Source organism: Polyergus mexicanus, unplaced genomic scaffold (genome assembly GCF_030449975.1).
Source record: "Polyergus mexicanus isolate NDT 795.1 unplaced genomic scaffold, iyPolMexi1.0 SCAF_26, whole genome shotgun sequence".
Taxonomy (NCBI): domain Eukaryota; kingdom Metazoa; phylum Arthropoda; class Insecta; order Hymenoptera; family Formicidae; genus Polyergus; species Polyergus mexicanus.
This window is the reverse complement of record NW_027223346.1, coordinates 521,504-545,505: the sequence shown is the minus strand read 5'-3', so window position 1 is coordinate 545,505 and position 24,002 is coordinate 521,504. Positions and strand designations below refer to the sequence as shown.

The 24,002-nt window shown below is 39.5% G+C and overlaps 1 protein-coding gene across 9 annotated transcripts in view; it reads right to left on the bottom strand.

The window, feature by feature from the left end:
• The window catches only part of Glurib (Glutamate receptor IB), a 210,071-nt gene extending 188,115 nt beyond the window's left edge, over nucleotides 1-21,956 (bottom strand). For 5 of the 9 annotated variants that reach the window (XR_011448445.1, XM_070313990.1, XM_070313991.1 and 2 more), the window contains exon 1: nucleotides 17,773-18,145. Coding sequence is in view for 4 of the 9 variants with exons in the window: in XM_070313990.1 (XP_070170091.1) it covers nucleotides 17,773-18,130 (358 nt within the window). In the remaining 5 variants the exon portion in view is untranslated. Of the gene's footprint in view, nucleotides 1-3,207; nucleotides 3,518-17,772; nucleotides 18,146-18,753; nucleotides 18,826-19,332; nucleotides 19,805-20,083; nucleotides 20,570-21,576 lie in introns of those variants that run through there. The other 4 variants (XM_070313997.1, XM_070313996.1, XM_070313995.1 and 1 more) reach the window with 4 other exon arrangements.
• Between the last annotated feature and the right edge of the window lie 2,046 nt (nucleotides 21,957-24,002).

Below are 24,002 nucleotides of genomic sequence, written 5' to 3'. Positions count from 1 at the left end.
GATTGAACTATACATATGAGAAAACGAGTGTCGCGTTTCGTTTCAAAATCTCGAGTCTCTAAAGCGACACGGTGTCCTATCACGGACAATGCCTCTTAAGAATACTATAACAGTCCTAGATGTACAACGCTCCTCTATTTTGCTTATCCACGCTAAAGTGACTGGCAGATTTCCATATATTTTACTCGCGTACGATAACGTTTTAGTGGTGGCACACGTAGAACTGCTATTTTGCGAATGACATAAGCTGGGATACCCGAGGCAGGTCTTTTAACGTAGCGTCGACGGTCGCGTCATCGAAGCACTCGATTAAGGATTTTGTCGTATAGCTCGCACTGCTAGATATTACCGCTGCCATATTTAATACGTCTTATTACCAGGGTTGACTCCAAGCGACGTACACATCGGTTCTAGCTCTCGTATGTAGAGTACGTACCATATGTACCCGGCGTATCGTAAAATGAGATGTCGCGCTAGCTTTTATGGCGCCTGAATCAAGATTAGATTTACTTTGCTCCGACGTAAGACGTTTTCACCGCGCACGCAAGAAAGAGAAAGAGAAGAAAAGGGAAAACGAGAGAGAGAGAGAGATGGAACCTTTTTGAACCTGTTTCACCATGGCAAGATCGCAACGGATTTCCTCTTGGCTATCGATAAACCATGGTTTATACGGTAAAAAAACAACATGGGCCGAATAGTAGTGCGTAAAAACAAACTCAGATCGTATCGTAATTCTGCCTAAATAACATTTGGGATCGATTTCAAATAGCCGCGGGCTTGCATCGCCGCGACTTTCGCCGAGTCAATAAGTGTAACAGCAATAAATTGCATATAGAAATGTAAATTTAGCGATGGCCGACGTGCCGCGGTAACGACTGATCGTAAATAGGAACACGTTATAAACTATTGATATAGCATCGTAAGGGAGTAACATCTTTGCGTATCTCAGCCGGATGATACGGCGGACGCGATATAAGACGCTGGAAGACGTAAAATAGAGTCGTTTGCCATAGGCTTTAACGACTTTAGGATATTTATTTCAATCCCAATACCATTAAGAGTACCATTACGCGACCGAGTAGACTCCGAAACCGTCCCGCGGCCATCCCTCGTCATTCTTTATTTCGTATAAAATTTGTAAAAGCGCCCGGGCACCGAAAACGGCAGACTTACATAGTGCCTTTAAACCCGCACAACCGTGAAGTATCGTGTAGTTTCGACTTATCGATCACAGAGAGGGACGACTTGAATTTATTTACGGTATCTCGGAGAAACCAGCACGTACGCAAAACGACGTGCGCGACTTGGGGCACGATGTTTTCGCAAAAAGCTCTCAGGGCCCAAAAGTAATTTACAGCGCGCATTACCATCTCTTTCGCTTTAAAAGCACTTTTAATACACCGCGCACGAGATCTCAAAAAGAAAGGAAAAAAAAAAAAAGTACGACTTCTCTTCACAAAACTAAATTTTACTTTGCGTATTAGAACGATGTATTTCTTATATAGAATTGTACCTCCTCTTTGGTTTTTTTTTTTCCCGTATCTTTTTGTTTCTCGTTTTACATACGTATCTTCTTGAAATCTAAACTAATTCCCCGTAACGTTAAGCGACTCGAAGTTTATATCTTTCCCGCGGGAGTCTTCACTTCGGCGCAGTTTCTCGTAACAATTCCCGAACACGTATCAAAACGGCAGACTTTACGTTTCCGCTAGAAAGCACATTTCGGTACAAAATCCATGCAGCGAATCAAAAAAACTCACGAGTACTCTGCTATTCCACGAAAGAGAGAGAGGGAGAGAGAGAATGTACTGCGATCTCTCCTGACGGCTCGACGAAAGACCGACAATTCCATGGAATTACAAAGCCTTGTAACTTGCGTGTCGTTCCGTAAACACAATTACCGCGGAACGAAATCAACGGCTTGCAAAGGCGGACTACGAGGGTGAAAGGGAGAGGCGAGAGAAAGAGAGATGAGAAGAGAAGGGGATGGAAGAGAAACGTAGAAACGAGCGAGCCGTGCCGCGGTAAGTGGCGCGATTATAATTTCCAAGGAAGGAGGAGAAAAGGGTAAAGAGACATCCCTTCGCGAACAGTCTGCACCTCTCTAGGCTCCTCTCCGAGTTCCTTCCAACCTGTCCTCTCCTCCACCCCCCTTCCCCGCCATATCAGAGGCGCAGACTCGGCAAGTACTTGGAGACGCGAGCATCCGCGGGAAGTCATTAAAATTTTCATTGTCGCGTTCGCCTGAAAATTTCTAGACCAAATAAACATAGAGATTTATTATTTTATCCCGCCAGTTTGCCCGTGGCTCGCAGCCGCACCGCAGGCGAACGCTGCCAATCGCACCCCGAGATAATGCTACTCGTAATTTCACGCCTTGTTACTTGTTCAAACGAGAAAACAGCAGCAGTCTCCGCGATATTTTCATAATATTGCCGACGCGATTCGGTAAAAACGGCAGTCTCGTAATAATGCGAACCTCGAAACATTTCTCAGCTTTGTTTTTGTCGTGTTTACGCTCGCGTTTCTTAAATCTCAAAAATCTCTCCCTCGCAAAATACAACCGTTCCGCGATTCTCTAAATGCCGACGCCCATGCTCGCTATCTCTCTCTCTCTCTCTCTCTCTTTTTCTTCTTAACCCCCTTATTTCAATCCTCACCGTTTACTCCGTTTATGCCGATCTTTCTTTTCTCATCTTTTCCTCTTTCTCCTTTTCCAATGCGGTAAGTATGTATGTACGCGCCGGTGGAAAACTTTGCTATCTTGCCGCGATACAAAACGCGATCCCGAACGCCTCTTTCCTCATACACGACTTCATTCGTTTCACCCCTCTCTTCTCATCTCGCCCGCAACACCATCTTTTTCTCATCCGAACCTATTTCTGTCGTCCCCTTATTTCTTCGACCCCATGCAGATATCCTACGCGGCTTCGTCGCGAATCGAAAACGTCTCTCGGTATCTATAGCCGCGCAATAGTCAGTTTCTCGCCGAGATATATAGCATGGCCTACTTAGGAATTCATACGAAGAAACTATGCGTATGAATTCGTATTAGATGAAGTTTTGGGTCGCCGTTTTCCGCGAAAATTTCTTAACTGTTGCTTGGAGTTGTTGCGACACGCCAACGATTATACGAACTAAAAATCTACGCGCTTGTGAACGTAATCATTGAAAATTACAGATAAAAGAAATGCCGGATGCCCCTACCTGGATCTCTTCCTCCTCTTCTTGTTTATCTTTTGCTGCTTCTTCATGATACAGAATACTCACTCGCGAAAACATAATTAACTATGATCAAACGCGCATTAATTACTAAAATACGACGATCGCGCGATTATAATTTCCTCTACATCGACACTGTCGACATTAATCGTATACGTGCTAATTTTATTTTATATTTCCATAGGAGAACACGAATATTACATACGTATTTTAAAAGATACACGACGATATACCGCGACTCTCGCATCACTACCTTCCTACTCGAGTCTCGCCGTACAAATGACAACAAGACCGACATTCTTGACTAAATAATAGCACAATATATACCGCATAGGTCGGACGTCATTTATCGCGTCATTGTTTACAACCGATTGTTTTGTTATTATCCGCGCGGCGAGACTCCAGCAAAAACACAACAACGCGAGACTTTCGTCATGCGCGTATATATTATCATATTAACTCTCAAAATATATAATTCCCCCGTTGTAATATAAAATAAAATTTGCGTGATATGCGATTAACATCGAGAGACGGGTATAAAATGCCATACTATCATTAATACGCGATTGATACTCGTGTCTTCGGGAGTGAGTGTCCTATAAATAAAACAACAAAAGATTAACAAAAGAGCTAAATTTATCGCTTATTTAACTCAATTAGAACAACACAGGCGCGCGCTTTTATTTATGGACATTTTCCAATTTTTTTAACTTTTCTTTCCTAACTTTAACTTTTTCTTTCACAAATTGTCAAACTGTCAAAATTCGCATAATTTGACAGTTGCAAATAACACGAATGAAGCAAGTCGCAGCGCACAAGCGAGACACAGCCAATCAGCATCGCGAAAAAGAGGCTTCAACGCTTTGATATATTCGAATTCGAGGTTTCATGCCTTTTTTTAGAAAAAGAAGATAATTAATTGTATTTTCTCTCAACTGATATTGATATTAAAATTTTTTTCAACTTAATTAAACTCCATGTATGATACTATCATATTTATTGCTTGTGATATAAGTTTAAAAAATAATAAAAAATTTATTTTATTAACATTAAATTCAGGAGCGATATATTCTTAAAGCAGTTGTATTATAGAGAAAAGAATATAATATCAAAAAGAGAACAATTAATTTTTTTAATATTCTTTACTTTTGTACGGCAAACTAATATCGCTACGCGTTCGGTCCAATTTTCTGCAACAATAAATTAAACTATAAGCAATAAAATTTACAATTTGATATAATCTCAAAAGTAAATCATTCGAAAAATTTTAATACTAAAACTGAAAAAGCAATATTGATTTGCGTCAACACTTTTACTCTTGAAACATTGGAGCGTTTTCAACTCCTTGCAGCATTTGTGTGCTATATATAATTTAAAATTAATAGCCTACGTCACTATTATCTATCAAGTGAAATAACGTTTCCAAATGCTCACTGGCCTGTTTTTGCGCTTTGAACTCTCTATCTTAAGATCTGACAATATCTGATAATATTTGCCAAATTTGCCATCTCAGAATCATTCGACGCTCAAGCCTTAGTTTGTTACCGCGATGACTTATTTTTCCAATACAATTGCAAACTGCAGCAAGGTTGTGTCCTTTACCGTATATGCGACCCCAGGCGAAGCCCGGGTCAAATATATCGCCATAAAGAGGGCGCCGGATACATATTTCTCAGCGGCACTTGTATTTTATTCCGACGTACATTACTGCTCTTTAAATATCACGATGCAATTTTATGCCCGACAAATGTCCTAACAATGCCCAGTTACACTTCAATGCACATGCTTCCGACTCAAACATGCCGTAGAGATGCGCATGCAAATGCAAATGTAAAAAAGCGCATCGACTCGAAGAAGAATCAACGCTTACTGCCGGATTCCCCGGAGCTTTCTTTTTCGATCCGCGCGTTTCTCGCGATAAAATACGAACGATATCTTCCGCGGACATTCACGTTCCTATCGCAGAATCCAGAACTAAGATCAAATTTTACCATCTCTCCCTATCCTCCCTGCTCTCGTCACCATCTCGCTCACCCAGCCCCCCCCCCCCCCATGGAACGGCAATGTACCAAGAGCAATGAAAATGATTAAGCGCCACCCTGAATCCCAGCAAAGCCGCACTAATCCGGCACCAAAGGCAAAATCAGAGACACCGGCGGTGCTGTAACTCGTGAGTTAACTCGCGAGTTAACTCGCCACCGAGCGCACGAAACAGCACGGGGTAACTGACACGCGCCCGCTTATTACCGGTATTCCCGCAGAAATAGTTGAGCCTTTTTGCATTTCCAATGTCTTTCACAAGAGATATTGTAAAAACATTTATATATAAATAGAAGAAAAATTAATACAAGATCTTTCAACATAAACATATGTCATTTTATTAGAGCGCAATATAATCTTGAATGATATCTGATTATGTAATATACTGTATATTCAATGTAACGATTTATTATTAATGTCAGACAAGCATAATCTTATATGTACGCGTGATATAGGAATACGATCTAAACTTTGAATAACTGCTATAATTTTCTTTTTTAATCAGCATATAGCATTTCACATTTTTTCATAGATATTTTTTTAATATAAAGAAAAACTTTTTTAACAAAAAAGAGAGAAAAAAGAGGAAAAAGAAAAAAAAAGCATTTCACTTTATCGATATAATGTTTAATAAAGATTATACGAAAGATATATATATATATTTAATATAAAATATTAAGATTTTACTATATTTCACGGAAAGAATAGTTCATAAAGAATGAAGAGGAGGAGAGTTGGGTAAAATTTTCTGAGATACCGGTTGAAAGTTTATGCCATTTTTCCAGCATCTATGTGATAATTCGATTGCAGAAACACTCCCTACGTCGTCTGTAGACGACGCAGCAGCGACAGACGGCCGTTTCGGCTTCCCTCTTCAAATCCAATCCCACCGCTCGCCGCCTCATCCTCCGCGTTCTCGAGATGGCGGCATACCGAGGGGCAATGAAAATGATTAAGCGCCGCCGTGAATCCTAGCGAAGCCGCACTAATCCACCGCTAAAGGCAAAACCGGAGTCAACTTTGCTGTGCTTGTAACTCGCGAGTTAACCTTCCATTACATACGGGAAACGCAAAATGCGAAACAGCCCGCGCGCATCATGCGCGATGGTCGCACAGGCGAAATATAAGATCTCCTTTCGCTCATCCGTCTCCGAGTCGCTATAACGCTATTTAATTTTCTGTATTCTAACCGCTTGATCTCTCGAATGCGCCGGTATTATTCTTGTTTAACGTGCTTTTGGGTACTCTTCCCGGGTCAGAAATATAGTCCATTTGGGATCTCTGGGTCGGACCCGCGTCGGAATTTGTGGAAACAATATGTAGAACGTGCACGCTGCGACTGAAAATTTGTGGTAACGATATGCAAAGTCCCCAGCGGTCTCGAAGTCTCGCAACCTCAAGATGCCTGTGCGACTTTTTAATACGACTCGCGTCGCATAAAAGCGTAATGTCAATTTCCAGACGGAATGTGTGCATATAGCTGCGTTTGATATATTTTTCAGAAGGCACGATCGAAAAATTGCGAATGACATTTATGACGCGTTATTATATATATTGAGATGCGAAAAGACGTAGTGTGTAGTCGCCAAAGCTAGCCGTGTGACGGTCGCGAATAAAGTTGTCTCGGATGATTCAGAGAGCGTTTCAGAGTTTACTTTACTATGAGAGAGAAAGAGAAGAGATTCTTAAAAATATTAACCGTCCCGAAAAGCGCAAGCCTCTCTCTCTTTTTCTTTATTATTTTTCTTTCTTTCTCGCTCTGTTTCTCTCACATCGCGCCTTTTTGGTGCCACGTAACAAACTGTTTCCACGGCCCCGCTATCATCTTTCCGGCTGAGGACAGTCACGGAGAGAGCAAAGAAGAGAGGAAGGCGATCCGAACGCGACAAGGAAGGAGAGATGATAGGGGAAAGAAGAAGACAGAGACAGGAGTCCAGAAACAAGAACAGGATTAATGGGCCGTCGTATCACGCACGGTGGGCGATAAAATATCGTAGGAAATATCCTCCGGCCGTGTAGAGTCTTGGCCATCCATGGAATTTACTCCCCGCGCGATATCTACTATCTTAGATAATCTCCGCCATTAAAGGCCACCGGCCGGATACCGCTCACTCTCTATCCCGTTCGCAGCTTTACGATAAAAGCTTACGCGCTACGCCAAATTCTGCCGCTATTACAACAATACTCATTCTCCCCGCTAGAGAGGCACTTACTGTAAATACCACTCGGTTGGCAGAAACAATGTGGCAATAGTCATTATGGTAGTAATATCAACCCACGTAAGCTTTTCGCGTCCTTGATTCATTGTGAAATTGTATATTAACGTTAGTCTATCTATCATTGCGTTCCCTATTCCTTAATAGAACATTTCCGCGATATAATATCTCATATATGATAAACACGGAATAAGAGTAAGTAATCGTGCTAATTTTTAATTTAGAGATCCGTTCATTGCCTCATTCATTGTCACAACATATCGACGTGATATGGTATTAATATTGTATATATTCAAAATACATTACTGCAAAAAGTCTCTTGTTATATAATTATAATTGCCTCTTATATAATTATAGTTATTGCTATTAATGTTATTGCCTACACTTTTGAAAGTCATCCTTTAGACGTCGCATTCCTCTCGAGCTTTATCAATCGGACGTCGAATATCCCGCAACGTTAGAGATCGGAAAACCGAAATCGTGTGTACTGATAAATATTTGCGGACCCCTCGGGTAACGGCGTACGCGCGCGCGCGGGCGGACGTTAAGCCTGCGTAACGGCTCGACCTCGTGTTTCGAGACCTTCCACAGGAGCGTGTATCACGAGCCACTTTGGACGTCCTGACGTATGGCGTGTAAATACGAATATCGCGCGCGGAACAGTAATGCGGTCCGCAAGGGCCCCTCTTTCCGGTCTATGGGAGGATGGCGCATCCCTGTCATGTTCCCAAGCCGCAGTGGTCTGCCAAGTGGGATTTTGGTCGTTTTGCGCCAACCCGCTGGGTAACTCATAACAGAGTCACCAAAGCGAGAAAATTACGACAGGGATGCCAGCTTTTGGGATGTTCTTCTTCAACATGAAGCATGCCGCCCTTCAAAAGGGGCGCGCGTGAATCTCTTTCCGCGCCGCACTTCCTGTTCCCGTTTATTTCTGCTTTCGTACACTCTCGTCTAAACTTGAATGGAGATTCATGCATATTGGTCGATTCACGAGGAAAATGATTCCTGTCGTCTATATACAATAGTCGCTTCTCGAAATATGACAGCAAATCATAACGCGTTTTGATTACGGAAAATAAAAAAGCGCTTTTTTATTTTCAAAAATTCATAATAAATAAAATAGAGATAAATATTGTTTTATACCTATCATTGAATTATTTAATAATTTATATGTATATATATATATATATATATATATATATTGTTTGAGATTTTGATTTATTTGCTTGAGTTAATTTTTTTAATTAAATAATAACGCGAATACTTAATAAGATTTCAAAGTTATATTTTGCGAAGAAATCAGATATTATGCATTCCGGCATATGCTACGTCTATTTCTTGGACAAGCGACTATCAGCAGCCAGGAGAATTCTCCAGGTACGTGACTCGAGTGCAAACGCAAGAAGGTGGTACCGGTGCATCGTACGACGACAATGCGGTGTTCTTGCACACGGACGACGTATTACTTCCTCAGGCATTAATCGGTTCGTGATAACGCGGCGGTATCGGGTAATATAAGCACGATATTATAAAAGCGACGAACCGGCCGATCCTCGAAACGACGTTGCGCTCCTTGTCGCGGCCTTAATTAAATTCCGGCAAAGAATCGGAAGTAGGGAAAACTTCAGCCTCCCTCTCGTTCCCTTTCCTCCCTCCATAGCCGTTGACGGGGCTCGAAGGCCACGCGAGTTTTAATAACCGTCCCGGATTCGAGCAAGAAGAAGCTGGCAAATGGCCGTGTGGCGTCGGTGGCGGTTCTGGAAGCCACCGGGCCAGAAGAGCAGAGGAGAAGGATATAGGTACACCAACCCCCGACGGGGAGTCAAGCATCGATCCCCTTATCCCTGTCCCATTCCCACTCGCTCCTCTACTATTTCCTCATGCAACCACCTACGTATCCCCGTCTCTCGCCACCTCTTCGCTTACCCGTTTCTCCGTCCTTTTTTCTCTCTTCCTCTATGCTTTTTCGCGTTTTGACGTTCCTCCAGGAAAGCTCACACGCGCCTTATGTCTCCCTTACCCTCTGCGGAGTCTCTTTCCGCGTGCTTCTCGCCTCCGTCGACTTTCGTGATAATTTTTTTTCCCTTTTTCCGCTCACCTACCTATCTATCTATCTATCTATCTATTCGTGTCTCTACTTTTCCGTATCCTTCCCTATCCTATTTATTCGTCTGCCGATCTATCCCTGATCTCTCTCCTTCGCGTGTTTCACTTTCGCCCTTTTTCCCCATCGCCCTCCACCTAGTCTGGCTTCCTGTGCAAACGTCTCCAAGTCGGTCTATGACATTACTACTTGCTCCCACGTTACTTCCTCCCCAACTTGATTCCACCCAAGCCGGTCTTCTCTACTTCGTCTTTTTTATTTCCCGCTACTCTCACCGCGCGATATCCCACATTGACGCTACTAGCCCCTTCACAATCTTCACGGCAGACGATACGATAGCTTACGTAACCGCGACGAGTTATCGCCGAGGAATTTTCTCGCTTACCGCTAATCTCGAATCTCGACTTTTTTAATCGTCTCATCTTGACCACAAAACGAGATGTAAAAATGTTTTTACAGCAGAGAGTAAAAATTCTTTAGATACATTTGTGAAAAGCATAATAATGAATAATGAACACAAATCAGATAATATGAGTAGAATAATCATAGAATAAAAATAAGATTTATTTGTCTATAATTATTTTAAAATAATATAAAATTTTTTGTAATAAAACAATACACGCGGCTCTGCTGTCAAAACGAAACGGTTTTGTATCAAATATTTTTTTGTAAATGATATTTTTATAAATAACGAAAAAAAATATATATATATATATATATATTGCCGATTCATTCCGCGAGTCACTATTATGAAAATTCTAAATGCATATAGACACAATATCGTCGCGGACGCAATAGCATTCTGTACGTCTGTTACGGATTATTGGTCAGATATCCTCCAAGTGTTTACTGAGGCATCCTAGAGGCGGTTGTACTCGCCGGTCGAGCCACTGACATTTTCCACTACGAACTATTATGGATAACGTATATGCGGTCGGGTATCCATGCGAAGAGAAGACATGTATGCAGACTTGTACCTAACAGTAACGTTATTCCCATGTGCGATGGATGGATACATGCTGCATCACAAGCAAACATGTACGTGCGCACATGATCGAAAAATATTCGAGTGAGATGCATACGCGACTCTTGTGAAAATAACTGCGTAGAGTTTGAAAACGCAAAAAAAAAAAAAAAAAAAAAAAAATCAATCGAATATCATACGCAATGGCCAGCTAGTCGATATAATATTTTTTTTATTTTCTACGCGAACTTCAATATTCACAACGTTTCTCCATCTGTAAATATGATATATATATATATATATATATATATATATATATATATATATATATATATATTTGAGAGCAATATCTTTAAAAATAATCCGTATCTTCCAGACAAACGCAAGTAACTGGAGGAAAATAAAGAATGTACAGGAATTAAAGAAGAAACTTATATATAACAGAAATAATTGCTTTTTGTACACATATATATATATAATAGAGAGAAAAATAACTTCATACAACTATGTATACAAGTAAAATACATGCAATACCGCGAGAGCGTTGTGCGAATACAATGGTAAATACGCTTTTCGTAACAATAAACCCCTATTGGTTGAAAACCCTTACGACGTTTCCTATGAAGACATATCAGCTCCATGAGGAAAAGCGGCTCGGTAATATCGGATTACTCGCGGTCGTCTCTGATGCTTCTACGTTGCTGCTATTGCCGCAACGATAGTAATGGTGGGTACAATCTGCGCGGCACCGTAGGGCGTACATACGTGATGACAGGGTAACGTTATTCCTCGACGCGAATGGATACGCGTTTCATCGATATTGATGTTCAACAACCAGACAGCCTGACGGCATATATGGTATTGTATAAGCGTAAGATACTCGGATGCATCGTTTAAAAGTATAATTGTAAATATCGTTAAAGCAGGCGTGAAATGTGATACTGAGGGTAAAATTGTCTATTGCATGGAATTTTGTAAGAACTTGGCTATTGCTAAGAAAATACGTATTGTTATTCCCTCCCTCTCTCTCTCTCTCTTTCTCTTTTTTTAATATTTGTTACAAAGTTTTGCAAAAGTTTTAAATTTTATATCGTCTTCTCAAGACAGTAGGTGTAGTCGCGGGTTACGAGGATTGCAAGGTAAATTGGATTGAAGTTAAAAACTCACGACCCAAGTAAATTATAGCCACGGGGCGCAAGAGTAATTGTTTCGTGGCGTCCAAGAGAATTAGTAGACCAAATCGAAGAGAACGGAAGTAAATCAGTGTTCTTCACTTAGAATCCAATTTACTTGCTATTACAATACGATTTATCAGGTTCCAGTAAACCGCGTAACGCTCGCATTATGTCCGAAGAAATAGAAATTAATAGAGCCGTCGTATAAATGCTAGCCGAGTTTATATGCTGCGGATTATCTCGGCGATTTTTATTTTCATACCGCAGCAAAGCCACGTATAATCCTCTTTTGCCAGAAGACGCGCGATAATAAATGCACGTATTCATATTCAAAACATACGTGTTTCTCTATGTGTAATACTAACTATAACCTAATGATCTGAAAATAAAAGAAATTGATTGTAAGGTCATCCAATCGATCGTCGATAACAGCGTCTCGAAATACGAGAATACACGAGCGAAGTAGATCAGCTGAAACGTGATTGCCTCGTAGAAGTGAAACCGCGGAATCTTCAGTCGTGGTAAATTTCGCAAATTCGCGGGCTCGAATTTCTATATTAATAGCTTTAACACACAGAATGCGAAGGCTCCTGTGCGCGAATACCGATGGTGTACTGTAGGGCACGATTCGTAGAGGGGGTTGAATACCGCGTAGCGGCGCGGTCGTGTTCGACTCCGGTGAAATACTCGTCGATGACCGTATACGAACCAGCGGTTTTGTCATTCTATAATAGGGAGGGTAATGCATCAATTATAGAAACACAGTGCAGCCCGGCTTGGCATTACACGACCGAATAACGTACGAATAACGTGCACCGCGATTGCGTACGATTATGCGAACAATAAATTGGCAGTCGGATGCACCATGCATGAGACATTCCGACGTTTCAACGTCCCGGCATCGAACCCCTCCTCTCCTTTCTACCGATATCGCAATAAGGATAATAGAGAAATTCTTGCCGCGCTCGGAACGTCGACACTAATTCATTCCTCGCAGCTCTGTTTAATTATCGTATTTTCCCGGATCTCTGTAAGTGTATATAAATATGCTAACTAAAAACTAGTCGCACGCATTTCAGATCTCAGAAAAGAAATTTATACATTTTTAATATATCTTGATTCTTAACAAAGTTTCAAAAATCCATTTTTTACTAACAGAAAAATATAGATCTGTGTTATGGCGAAATATGCATAATAGAAGTCATGATTATGCAATAAAATAATTTTTTTCTTACGTATATCGAGATGTAAGAAAATTGCCCGCATAGTTTTGAGAACTCATTTCGGCCGTTTGACCATTAAATCGCTCACCGTACTCAAACAGCGGTAGCGGATACTTCGACGGTGCAACGGCAAGAATTTCCCTTTTCTCTCTCTCTCTCTCTCTCTCTCCCTCCCTCTCTGACTCTCATTTTAACTCGCGCAATACCTCGGACGCACGAAAATTCGATTTCGCCTTCCTATCTGCCGGCTTCTGGCAACGGGAGGCAAATTCTTCGACAGTGTGCGCGGCAAGACACAGCGATGGAAAGGCTACACGGGTACACGGTCCCGTCTTCCTTGTCTGGCAGCATCGTGCTATTAATCGCATTAGGCGACCGACGAGTCTGCTTGAGTGGTAGATGCCCTTGCCTTCCTTCACAAAGGCATCACACGCCGGTATCTTCAACCGTATACCATGGATACGGCCAGTGAACGCGCATTCTGGGCATATATCACTCACATACCAAGAACGCTTAGAGTTCCGCCGAGTACTCGCTGTCACTCGATTGAATCTTTTAATAATCTCCAACGCATCTACAGAAGTATGCTATGTTCGTATATACATACATATATATATACTCAGTTTCTGCAATTTATTTCAGAAAAACGTAAAAGTTTGGCGGAAAATAAGTAAATTTAATATCAGTTTTAAATATTGACAATAATTGTCGATTGATTTAATATCGCTTTTCGATAAAAGGAGAATATCGATACATGTATTGATATTTTTGAAGAGCTATTGCAAAATTAAATCCTAAAATGATTAGATATAAAAAATATTAATAACCAATGGCCTTAATTGATAAAAGAAGAAAAATGTTACTGCCAATTGTAGCTAAAAATATATTTAATTAATTCTTTTGTAATAAAATACAAGTACTGCCATGATGCTTGTAATTTAATGTGAGAAACTTATTATTCTCTTTTAAAAACTCCTACTATAAAATGTATAAAATGTGAAAAATATACTTTTAAAATATTCAGTTATGAAGACCAAATTTTAAACTGCTATAAATAAATATGAAAAGAGAAATTTGTTACGCGAATTAAAAAAAATACATATTTTAAATTCCGCGAGTGTGCGTTCCTTCGTTGCCTGAAACTTCAATCGTTATCATATATAATAATGCAATTATCTTTGGAATTTGTTTTACTATTATTCATAATCTTTTTATTACACTGAAATGCTATGCTTTTGTAAAAATTATAGAAATCGTGTTTCGCCTTCGCTCGTTCAAGCGAAAGATAATTGTTTATGAGAGCACAATTGCTTGATACTATTTTAATATTACTTTATAGTCGCGCGGTTTTAAACGCAAAAAACAAAATCTAAAACTCACTTTTACAAATGTACGCTTGTATGCGCATTAATTTTACAGCTAATGAAAAAACGCGTCAACGGCGCGTGTGCACCGCACTGATGTTAACTAGAGCGTTGATATCCGATGCGTAAATTGAGGTCAACCGTCTACTTTCTTCTCCCTTTCTCTCTCTCTCTCCCTCTCTCTCCGATAATTTTTCACTATCCCTTTCGCATAATTCCGCCAAAAGTATATCGCGATATGTTTTTCAAGTACAATGCATCCTTCAAGGAGCGTGCTTCATGCGACGAGGAGAAACGCAGCACGCGCGTGTAGCATAATTTAAACTTTAAACACGAAGCAACGCGAACCCTCTCCGCGTATCATATCAACCCCCCGACGGTGTCACAACGTCACAATCGTCTCCCGTCTGCCACGACATTTCTTCTCATCTTTTCGTCGACTTATCCGTCGCGCTGATTTTTCCTCGTTCGCATAACTGCAGAAGAGAGATGCCGTCATTTCTATAGACATTCATTATTCACTGCTCACTCAACGTGCTTCACCATACCCTTTCTATCCTCGTTGTCTCCCCCTTTCCTCCTCTCCAACACAACCCTATACGTGCCTGTCTCTCTTTCACAGTTTTCTACTAGTTTCTCTATTTCTCGCCATTCGGGCTACCGTTCACGTCCGTTAAAATCGGCAATGGCGATAATCCGCCGAGCTTTTAAACGAGCATCGTTCACCGTTTTTCAAGCGATGGACTTTGTCGAAGGATTTCTGATCGACGAAAGAGCTAACTCGAAGAAGAAAGGAAGGGAACGAGAACGTGGGCGAGCCTGGTGAGAGGCGGAATATTTCATGAGGACGGAAGAACGACGGCGAACGTTCGCGCGTGGTAATCCATCGGGGCAGTGATGTTTTGCACAATTCATACGGACCCCGCTAAACGCTTTTCGATGGCGCGATTTAATTGCAATGCGCTTCGATTTTCGAGCGCGAGCGAGCAGATGCACATTTATAAAATCGATTAAATTGCACCGCTTCATTTGTTACGAGATATTATTTCAGTAACGTTATTTCCACGCGACGGCTTTGTATCCAAAAATTGTACAAAATTGTAAGTTTTTTTTTTTTTTTTTTTTTTAGTCACTATTCATTATTGAATAAGTACGAGTTGTACAGGTGTGTGTCTAATTCTTTATTCGCGATTTTTTAACTTCCGCATAATAAATGATTCATATTATAATGAACGTTAATTACTTTAATATTAAATGATGAGGTGAAGCTTACAGATAAGTCATGTAAATATTCATCCGGTTGTAATATCAATGCTAAATAATACATGACAGCTTCAAACTGATCGATTAATATGGACGAAATTAATTTTCGGTTACAGAAGATAATGTACGATGATAGAATATAAACTGTTACAGAGATCTAGCAGTATATCCGATTAAAAATATCGCGCATTTATATGTTGAAGTATTTCCAACACAAGCGCTGAAGCATTTCAAACACAATCGATTGATTAACCGCTATTACTATATTATACATATGCGTATTGCAATCTCGACATGTCGATATATTCCGCTGCAATGTAACGCGATCATGTTGAGTACACATCAAATATCATAATATCATATCTATCGAAAACAAGCGGTCGCGAAAAATATAAAATGTTTGTATAATATTGGTAATGATGCGAACCTCGACAATATTTATGCGAATGGTATGTTGAAATATAAATAAACGTATTAAAAATGTACGTAAAAAATTAAATATTCAACGATGTTATTGACGATGAAAAAAAAAATATTTTGTAAGCTTCCAATATTTATCAGAATGGAGGAAACTGCATCCGGCAGTATTTATGCCATTCGTATATTATTCGAATATCGTTTCGGCCGGTTGTAAAAAAACGCGTTTTTTTTCTATAAATTTTGGCTGCTGCCAGAGGAAAAAAACTTTTGTGCGTAAGATCGACGTTCGAGATTGCTGTGACGTGTAAAAGTTCAATTACTCCAATGAGAAACTTTAGCAATAGCTTGTCTCTCCTTTTTACGTGCTCTTTACTTTCTTATTTCCTTATATCTTCCCATTTTTAGATCGTAAAAATAAATCGTAAGAAGAAATCGATTAAAATCGCATTCATTCAAACTAAATCATCTATGTATAAGAGCAATTCGTATTGCACCCAAAACTAGAGACTTTTAAAAACAATGATAGAGCGATAATCCTTCAGCTCTCTTTTTAAAGTGAAGAAGAATTTAAAGCTCCCATTTCATTGCTATTGATTCTATTAAATATACGTTAATAGATTCTTTGATAAAACTGCAGATATATCTAAAAAAAAATATGTATAAAACAAAATTTATTATACATAAAAACATGTAAATATCAGAACCTATATAAATCAGAATAGACATAAAAGAATTGAGAATAATATAGCTGTATAAATGACGGGAAAGAAATTTTTACAAATAACAAATAGAATATTTGAAAAATTGTACAACTGAAATAAATAATTTGTTCAATTTATACGGAAATGCCATATATCGTACTAAAACATACGTTTTGTAAATTCTTCTCTCATATAACTATTATTTAATACAGCTTTTGCATAAAAAGCGGCTATTAAATTTATGCGCCATTCATATACGATACATAATCGCTATAATGATAAAATGTAAATGAATCAAAATGTTAAGCGAAATAATTCAAAAATTCTTTTAAATAATGAGCTTAAAAAATTTTTATTGGTCCTTACCTTCGTGAAAAGAAGTAACGACAAAAGAACGTAGAGAGAGTATCGGATGAAAAAATGGATTTTAACTATATTTTGTATTATACCGAACATGTTTTCATATTATAACGATATCGATACGCAAACACGGTAAACAATGCATGAAATAGAAAACGTTCCTTTGATTTACTATATTATATTTGCTGTAGACAGAGAAAATCATACTCTATTTTATTATTCTTCCAGTTTTACTAATATTCCACAATATGTATTGTATATCGTTTATCTCGCGCATTAAAAAAATATCTCAAAAATTAGAATACTGAAATATTACGCAATTAAAATGTTAGAGATTTTGAACACTGTCATTATGCATACACTTTGATCGAGATAATGGCGCTGACGAAGTTGTAATCGTGATTGTATATTGACTTTTTTATCGGAATCGCAATCGATGTCGCATCGGAGAAGCCGATATTATGTTGGTGTATACTAAGTATTTAGAATACATAAGCGAACGGTATGTTTGCGTACGGTGGCTATATACACGTACGAGTTCAGTAACCCTTCCGCCGACGGTAGACGTGCTCGACGAGGAGACTGAGCTCGGCGAGCACTCAACTCGGCGCGTCTCTCGCGAAACATCTATAGGTGTATAAGCACAATATCGTAGGGAAGATCCGGCGTCGCGTATAAGCAATACGTTAACGAAATGTACAAGACACAAACAACACTCACCAATGGGAATCTTGTCTGGAAAGACCGCGGGCACCAGGATGAGGAGGACGGTTAAGGCTATAGTCATCATCGTGGCGGTAGATGTTGGTACGTTGATCCTACGGGCACCGTTGTTTCCCGCGTTCTTTTCGGCTTCCCCGGGGACGGCCGACGCGACGATACCGAGAGGAATCGCGATAGCGCGACACCGTCGTCGCGACGAGGGTGGTCCACTCGTCTCGTAAACAACCGGGAGCATCTTCCGAGCTCCGTAGTCTGACACAAACTGCCGTACTCTACTTGGCGTGAACTCGGTCTCGCCTGAACCGCCCCAGCATCCCTCTCGTCCTCTCTCTTCCCCATTTACCACCTCCCACATTCTGTACCCCTCTCGTTTCTCTCTCTCTCTCTCTCTCTTCTGTTCGCGGACCCCTTTAACCAGGAGGCCATCCCAGCCTTCCCTCGCCCTTCCCGCGATGCATCGCAGCGCTCTCGCTCTCGATCCGCCCTCTCTCCGTCGCGACTTCCGCCACCACCGACGCGCGCGAGCATCCTCCATCCTCTCGCTCTAGAGCGTCCCATTCTATACGCTCTCTCCCTCTATCACACCCTCGTGCCACGGTAGCTCGAGATGGAAGCGTACGTTTAACGCGCATGTTACGATAGTCGCGGCGCGCGTGTTCGTCTCGGAAATATTTCGCGCACCTGCTGACTGGCGTCACACCGCTACCGATACCGCCACCGATGTAGATGCCCATAGGCCGGAATTAAACCCCGATGCGCAAGTATACTTCCGTTCGCTTTATTAACGATCAACTCGACTCGACACCGCGCAATGATCCACATACGCGTATTGAAACAATATATCATCAAGATGTGTAATCGATGCGAATATAAAATGAGCTACTGTAACGCAAAAAGTTCTGACGAAAATTCAAATTTTTCAAGCAATTATCATCATTTATTATCTCAAGTTAATATAAAAAATAATTTAACATTTACCTTCTGAGATGCGATGCGCAACGACAGAGTTGTAACACAAAAACGTTGATCTCTTGATTTTTCTTAAATGATCTGTAAAATACAGGTAAATTATATAACAGTTTTAAAAACAATTAATATTTTAACAAATATAATTATTGCATATATTTTTTAAGTAAATATTTAATAAACTAATTATATAATTTCCAAAAATTTTTATGTATAAATTTAACTTTTTTTATAAAAATAAATTTGATAAATAAAAATCTATTTTTATAAAATAAATAATCTAAATAATTATAATTTATAGATATGTTGAAAATATTATATACATATGTATAAATATACACATAAATCTATATATATATATATATATATATATATATATATATATATATATATATATATATATATATTAAATGTGTATTACGAATGTTTCATATAAAATTATTTTCATATTAATTTTTACAATAGCAAATTAAATATATTTTATGCATTCTATTAAAATAACGTCAAAAGAAAAAAAATATGCCATACGGTTATCACGACGATAAACGATTGATTATGCAAAAAACAAATATAATAAGTAAATTTTCTAACCTTAAGTAAGGTTTACCATCCCACCCATCGCTTTCTTTCTGGGTTGCTGCTGCTCGCACGATATATATATTTATTCGCGAAAACACGGTTACGATCGCGCGCACGCACTATTAATCAGAATACGATTGCGCGATACTTCACGCGGCATTTCTCGACGTGACGTCACACGCGGAAACGGGCGCTTTATTACATTGCGACGAAAGAGTAACGCGAAGAAGATACGATCCACCCAGCACCCGAAAACATAGTTATGATCACGCGACACTTTACACGACACTCCCGCCGATGTCGATCACACGCATATCATTACATTACGACGAAAGAATAACGCGAAAAAGATGCGGTCACAAAAAGTTACGATCCACCCGACACGCGCGATGTCTCACGAATAAGTGCGCTGGACAAATTTGAAAAGGCAGGGAGAGTTCGAAAATCGCGCAGACAACTTCGCCCGCCATCCGTTCGCCACGATGTTTATACATACATAGAGTGCGTTCCACTTGGCATTACAAACGTTTTGTTGCAAGCATTTGATTGGTCAATCAAATATATTATATATATACATAAATTTGTATGCAGTATTACAAATATTCAATATAAAATTATTTTGAGTATTTTTTACCGTAACAAATTAAATATATTTTATGCATTCTATTAAAATAATGTGAAAAGAAAAAAAATGCGCCTTGCGGTAATCATAGGGATAAACGGTTGATTACATACAGAACAAATAATAAATAAATTCTCTAACCTTAAGTAAGCTTTACCATCATACTCGTTGCTTTCTTTCTGGATCGCCGCTAGCACAATATTTATTCGCGAAAACACGGTTACGATCGCGCGCACGCACTATTAATCGGGAAACGATTGCGCGATACTTTGCATTTCTCGGCGTGACGTCACACGCGAGACGGGCGCTTTATTACATTGCGACGAAAGAGTAACGCGAAGAAGATACGATCCACCCAGCACCCGAAAACATAGTTATGATCACACGACACTCCCGCCGATGTCGATCATACGCGACACGCATATCATTACATTACGACGAAAGAATAACGCGAAAAAGATGCGGTCACAAAAAGTTACGATCCACCCGACACGCGCGATATCTCACGAATAAATGCGCTGGACAAATTTCAAAAGGTAGGGAGAGTTCGAAAATCGCGCAGACAACTTCGCTCGCCATCCGTTCGCCACGATGTTTATACATACATAGAGTGCGTTTCACTTGGCATTACAAACGCTTTGTTGCAAGCATTTGATTGGTCAATCAAATATATTATATATATATACATATATATATACATAAATTTGTATGTATGCAGTATTACAAGTATGAAATTATTTGGAGTATTTTTTACCGTAATATATTAAATATATTTTATGCATTCTATTAAAATAATGTGAAAAGAAAAAAAATGCGCCTTGCGGTAATCATAGGGATAAACGATTGATTACGTACAGAACAAATAATAAATAAATTTTCTAACCTTAAGTAAGCCTTACCATCATACCCGTTGCTTTCTTTCTGAATCGTTGCTAGCACAATATTTATTCGCGAAAACACGGTTACGATCGCGCGCACGCGCTATTAATCGGGAAACGATTGCGCGATACTTTGCACGGCATTTCTCGGCGTGACGTCACACGCGAGACGGGCGCTTTATTACATTGCGACGAAAAAGTAACGCGAAGAAGATACGATTCACCCAGCACCCGAAAACATAGTTATGATCACGCGACACTTTACACGACACTCCCGCCTATGTCGATCACACGCCACACGCATATCATTACATTACGACGAAAGAATAACGCGAAAAAGTTGCGGTCACAAGAAGCTACGATCCATCCGGCACGCGCGACATCTCACGAATAAGCGCGCTGGACAAATTTGAAAAAGCAGGGAGAATTCGAAAATCGCGCAGACAACTTCGCCCGCCATCCGCTCGCCACGATATTTATACATACATAGAGTGCGTTCCACTTGGCATTACAAACGTTTTGTTGCAAGCATTTGATTGGTCAATCAAATATATTATATATATACATAAATTTGTATGCAGTATTACAAATATTCAATATAAAATTATTTTGAGTATTTTTTATCGTAATAAATTAAATATATTTTATGCATTCTATTAAAATAACGTCAAAAGAAAAAAAAATATGCCATACGGTTATCACGACGATAAACGATTGATTATGCAAAGAACAAATATAATAAGTAAATTTTCTAACCTTAAGTAAGGTTTACCATCCCATCCATTGCTTTCTTTCTGGGTTGCTGCTGCTCGCATAATATATTTATTCGCGAAAACACAGTTACGATCGCGCGCACGCGCTATTAATCGGGAAACGATTGCGCGATACTTTGCACGGCATTTCTCGGCGTGACGTCACACGCGAGACGGGCGCTTTATTACGTTGCGACGAAAAAGTAACGCGAAGAAGATACGATTCACCCAGCACCCGAAAACATAGTTATGATCACGCGACACTTTACACGACACTCCCGCCGATGTCGATCACACGCCACACGCATATCATTACATTACGACGAAAGAATAACGCGAAAAAGTTGCGGTCACAAGAAGCTACGATCCATCCGGCACGCGCGACATCTCACGAATAAGCGCGCTGGACAAATTTGAAAAAGCAGGGAGAATTCGAAAATCGCGCAGACAACTTCGCTCGCCATCCGCTCGCCACGATATTTATACATACATAGAGTGCATTCCACTTGGCATTACAAACGTTTTGTTGCAAGCATTTGATTGGTCAATCAAATATATTATATATATACATATATATATACATGAATTTGTATGCAGTATTACAAATATTCAGTATAAAATTATTTTGAGTATTTTTTATCGTAACAAATTAAATATATTTTATGCATTCTATTAAAATAATGTGAAAAGAAAAACAATGCGCCTTGCGGTAATCATAGGGATAAACGATTGATTTCGCACAGAACAAATAATAAATAAATTTTTTAACCTTAAGTAAGCTTTACCATCATACTCGTTGCTTTCTTTTTGGATCGCTGCTAGCACAATATTTATTCGCGAAAACACGGTTACGATCGCGCGCACGCACTATTAATCGGGAAACGATTGCGCGATACTTTGCATTTCTCGGCGTGACGTCACACGCGAGACGGGCGCTTTATTACATTGCGACGAAAGAGTAACGCGAAGAAGATACGATTCACCCAGCACCCGAAAACATAGTTATGATCACGCGACACCATCCTTTACACGACACTCCCGCCGATGTCGATCACACGCCACACGCATATCATTACATTACGACGCAAGAATAACGCGAAAAAGATGCGGTCACAAGAAACTACGATCCATCCGGCACGCGCGACATCTCACGATACAATGATGCCAGAAACGGGTCCCATGGCTCACGGGTCAGCAATGGAAGGGATAACGCACACAAGCGCGAACCGCGTACATGTGCGCTCTGCGCTGCGCAGAACGCACATGTACGCGGTTCGCGCTTGTGTGCGTTATCCCTTCCATTGTTGACCAGTGAGCCGCGGGACCCGTTTTGGCATCACTGCTCACGAATAAGCGCGCTGGACGAAAAGACAGGGACAGTTCAAAAATCGCGCAGACAACTTCGCCCGCCATCTGTTCGCCACGATGTATATACATACATAGATCTCATTCCACATATATCATATCGTATATTAAGTCATAGAATAAAATTTTTGTTTTGCGATATAGAATCTAAAATTGGTTTACGAACTTCATCGTATTAATAATCTCAAATATTTTATTATCCATGCTGGAAAAATTAATTATTTTGATAACAGTTTCTTACATTAATGAATATATTAATTACCATTTTTCTAATTTTTATAATTATATAACTATTACGTTAATTATTTTAACAAATACATATTTAGGATAACTTTTTCGACATTGTTTTATTTCGTACATTAAATGCGCATTGGAAACAAAATATTTATCTGAAAATGTTTATCACTTTTTATCAGTTTTCATATAATACAGTATAACAAGCGTACGGCGCGATGTCGTCTTAGTCTTGATGGAAAGAGTATCCGATATTACATGCATGCGTAACATTCTCTTTGCCCCGGAAAATTCATAAGAATAAGGTATAACTTACTGGAAAAAGCGCAGCATCGCAAACAGTCTCGTCTAATATATGCGCGACGCGTCTTCGCTCGTTGCTCGAATAAGTTTCTTCGTCGAGGTTTTAAACGGTCGGACGGTCAACTTTATACGTCCGCGCTGGCGAATTATGGAAATCCTTCCTGAAAAAGTTCGAGGTGCGGCGAGATCACGCTAACGTGTCGAAAGGTGCAAGTCGTTGTTAAAGTTCGTCAAAAGTTTTGACAAAAAGCATTAATGTTTGTTTTTATGTTTTTATGTTGTTATTATTTTAGCGATAATATATTTGTAATTTGACTAGTATCGAAGATATTTAATAAAAATTATAACTAATCTATTTGCTAAGAAAAAAATACACGTTAGTAATTTTCTTAAAAAACTTTATAAATCAAATTCTTTTAAATATTAAACACATTATAAATTCACTAAAAAGATAAAAATCTCTATTATTTGGACATCGATTATATTGTTGTCTTACGTCCAAAAAATGTATTTTAACATAATAAAATT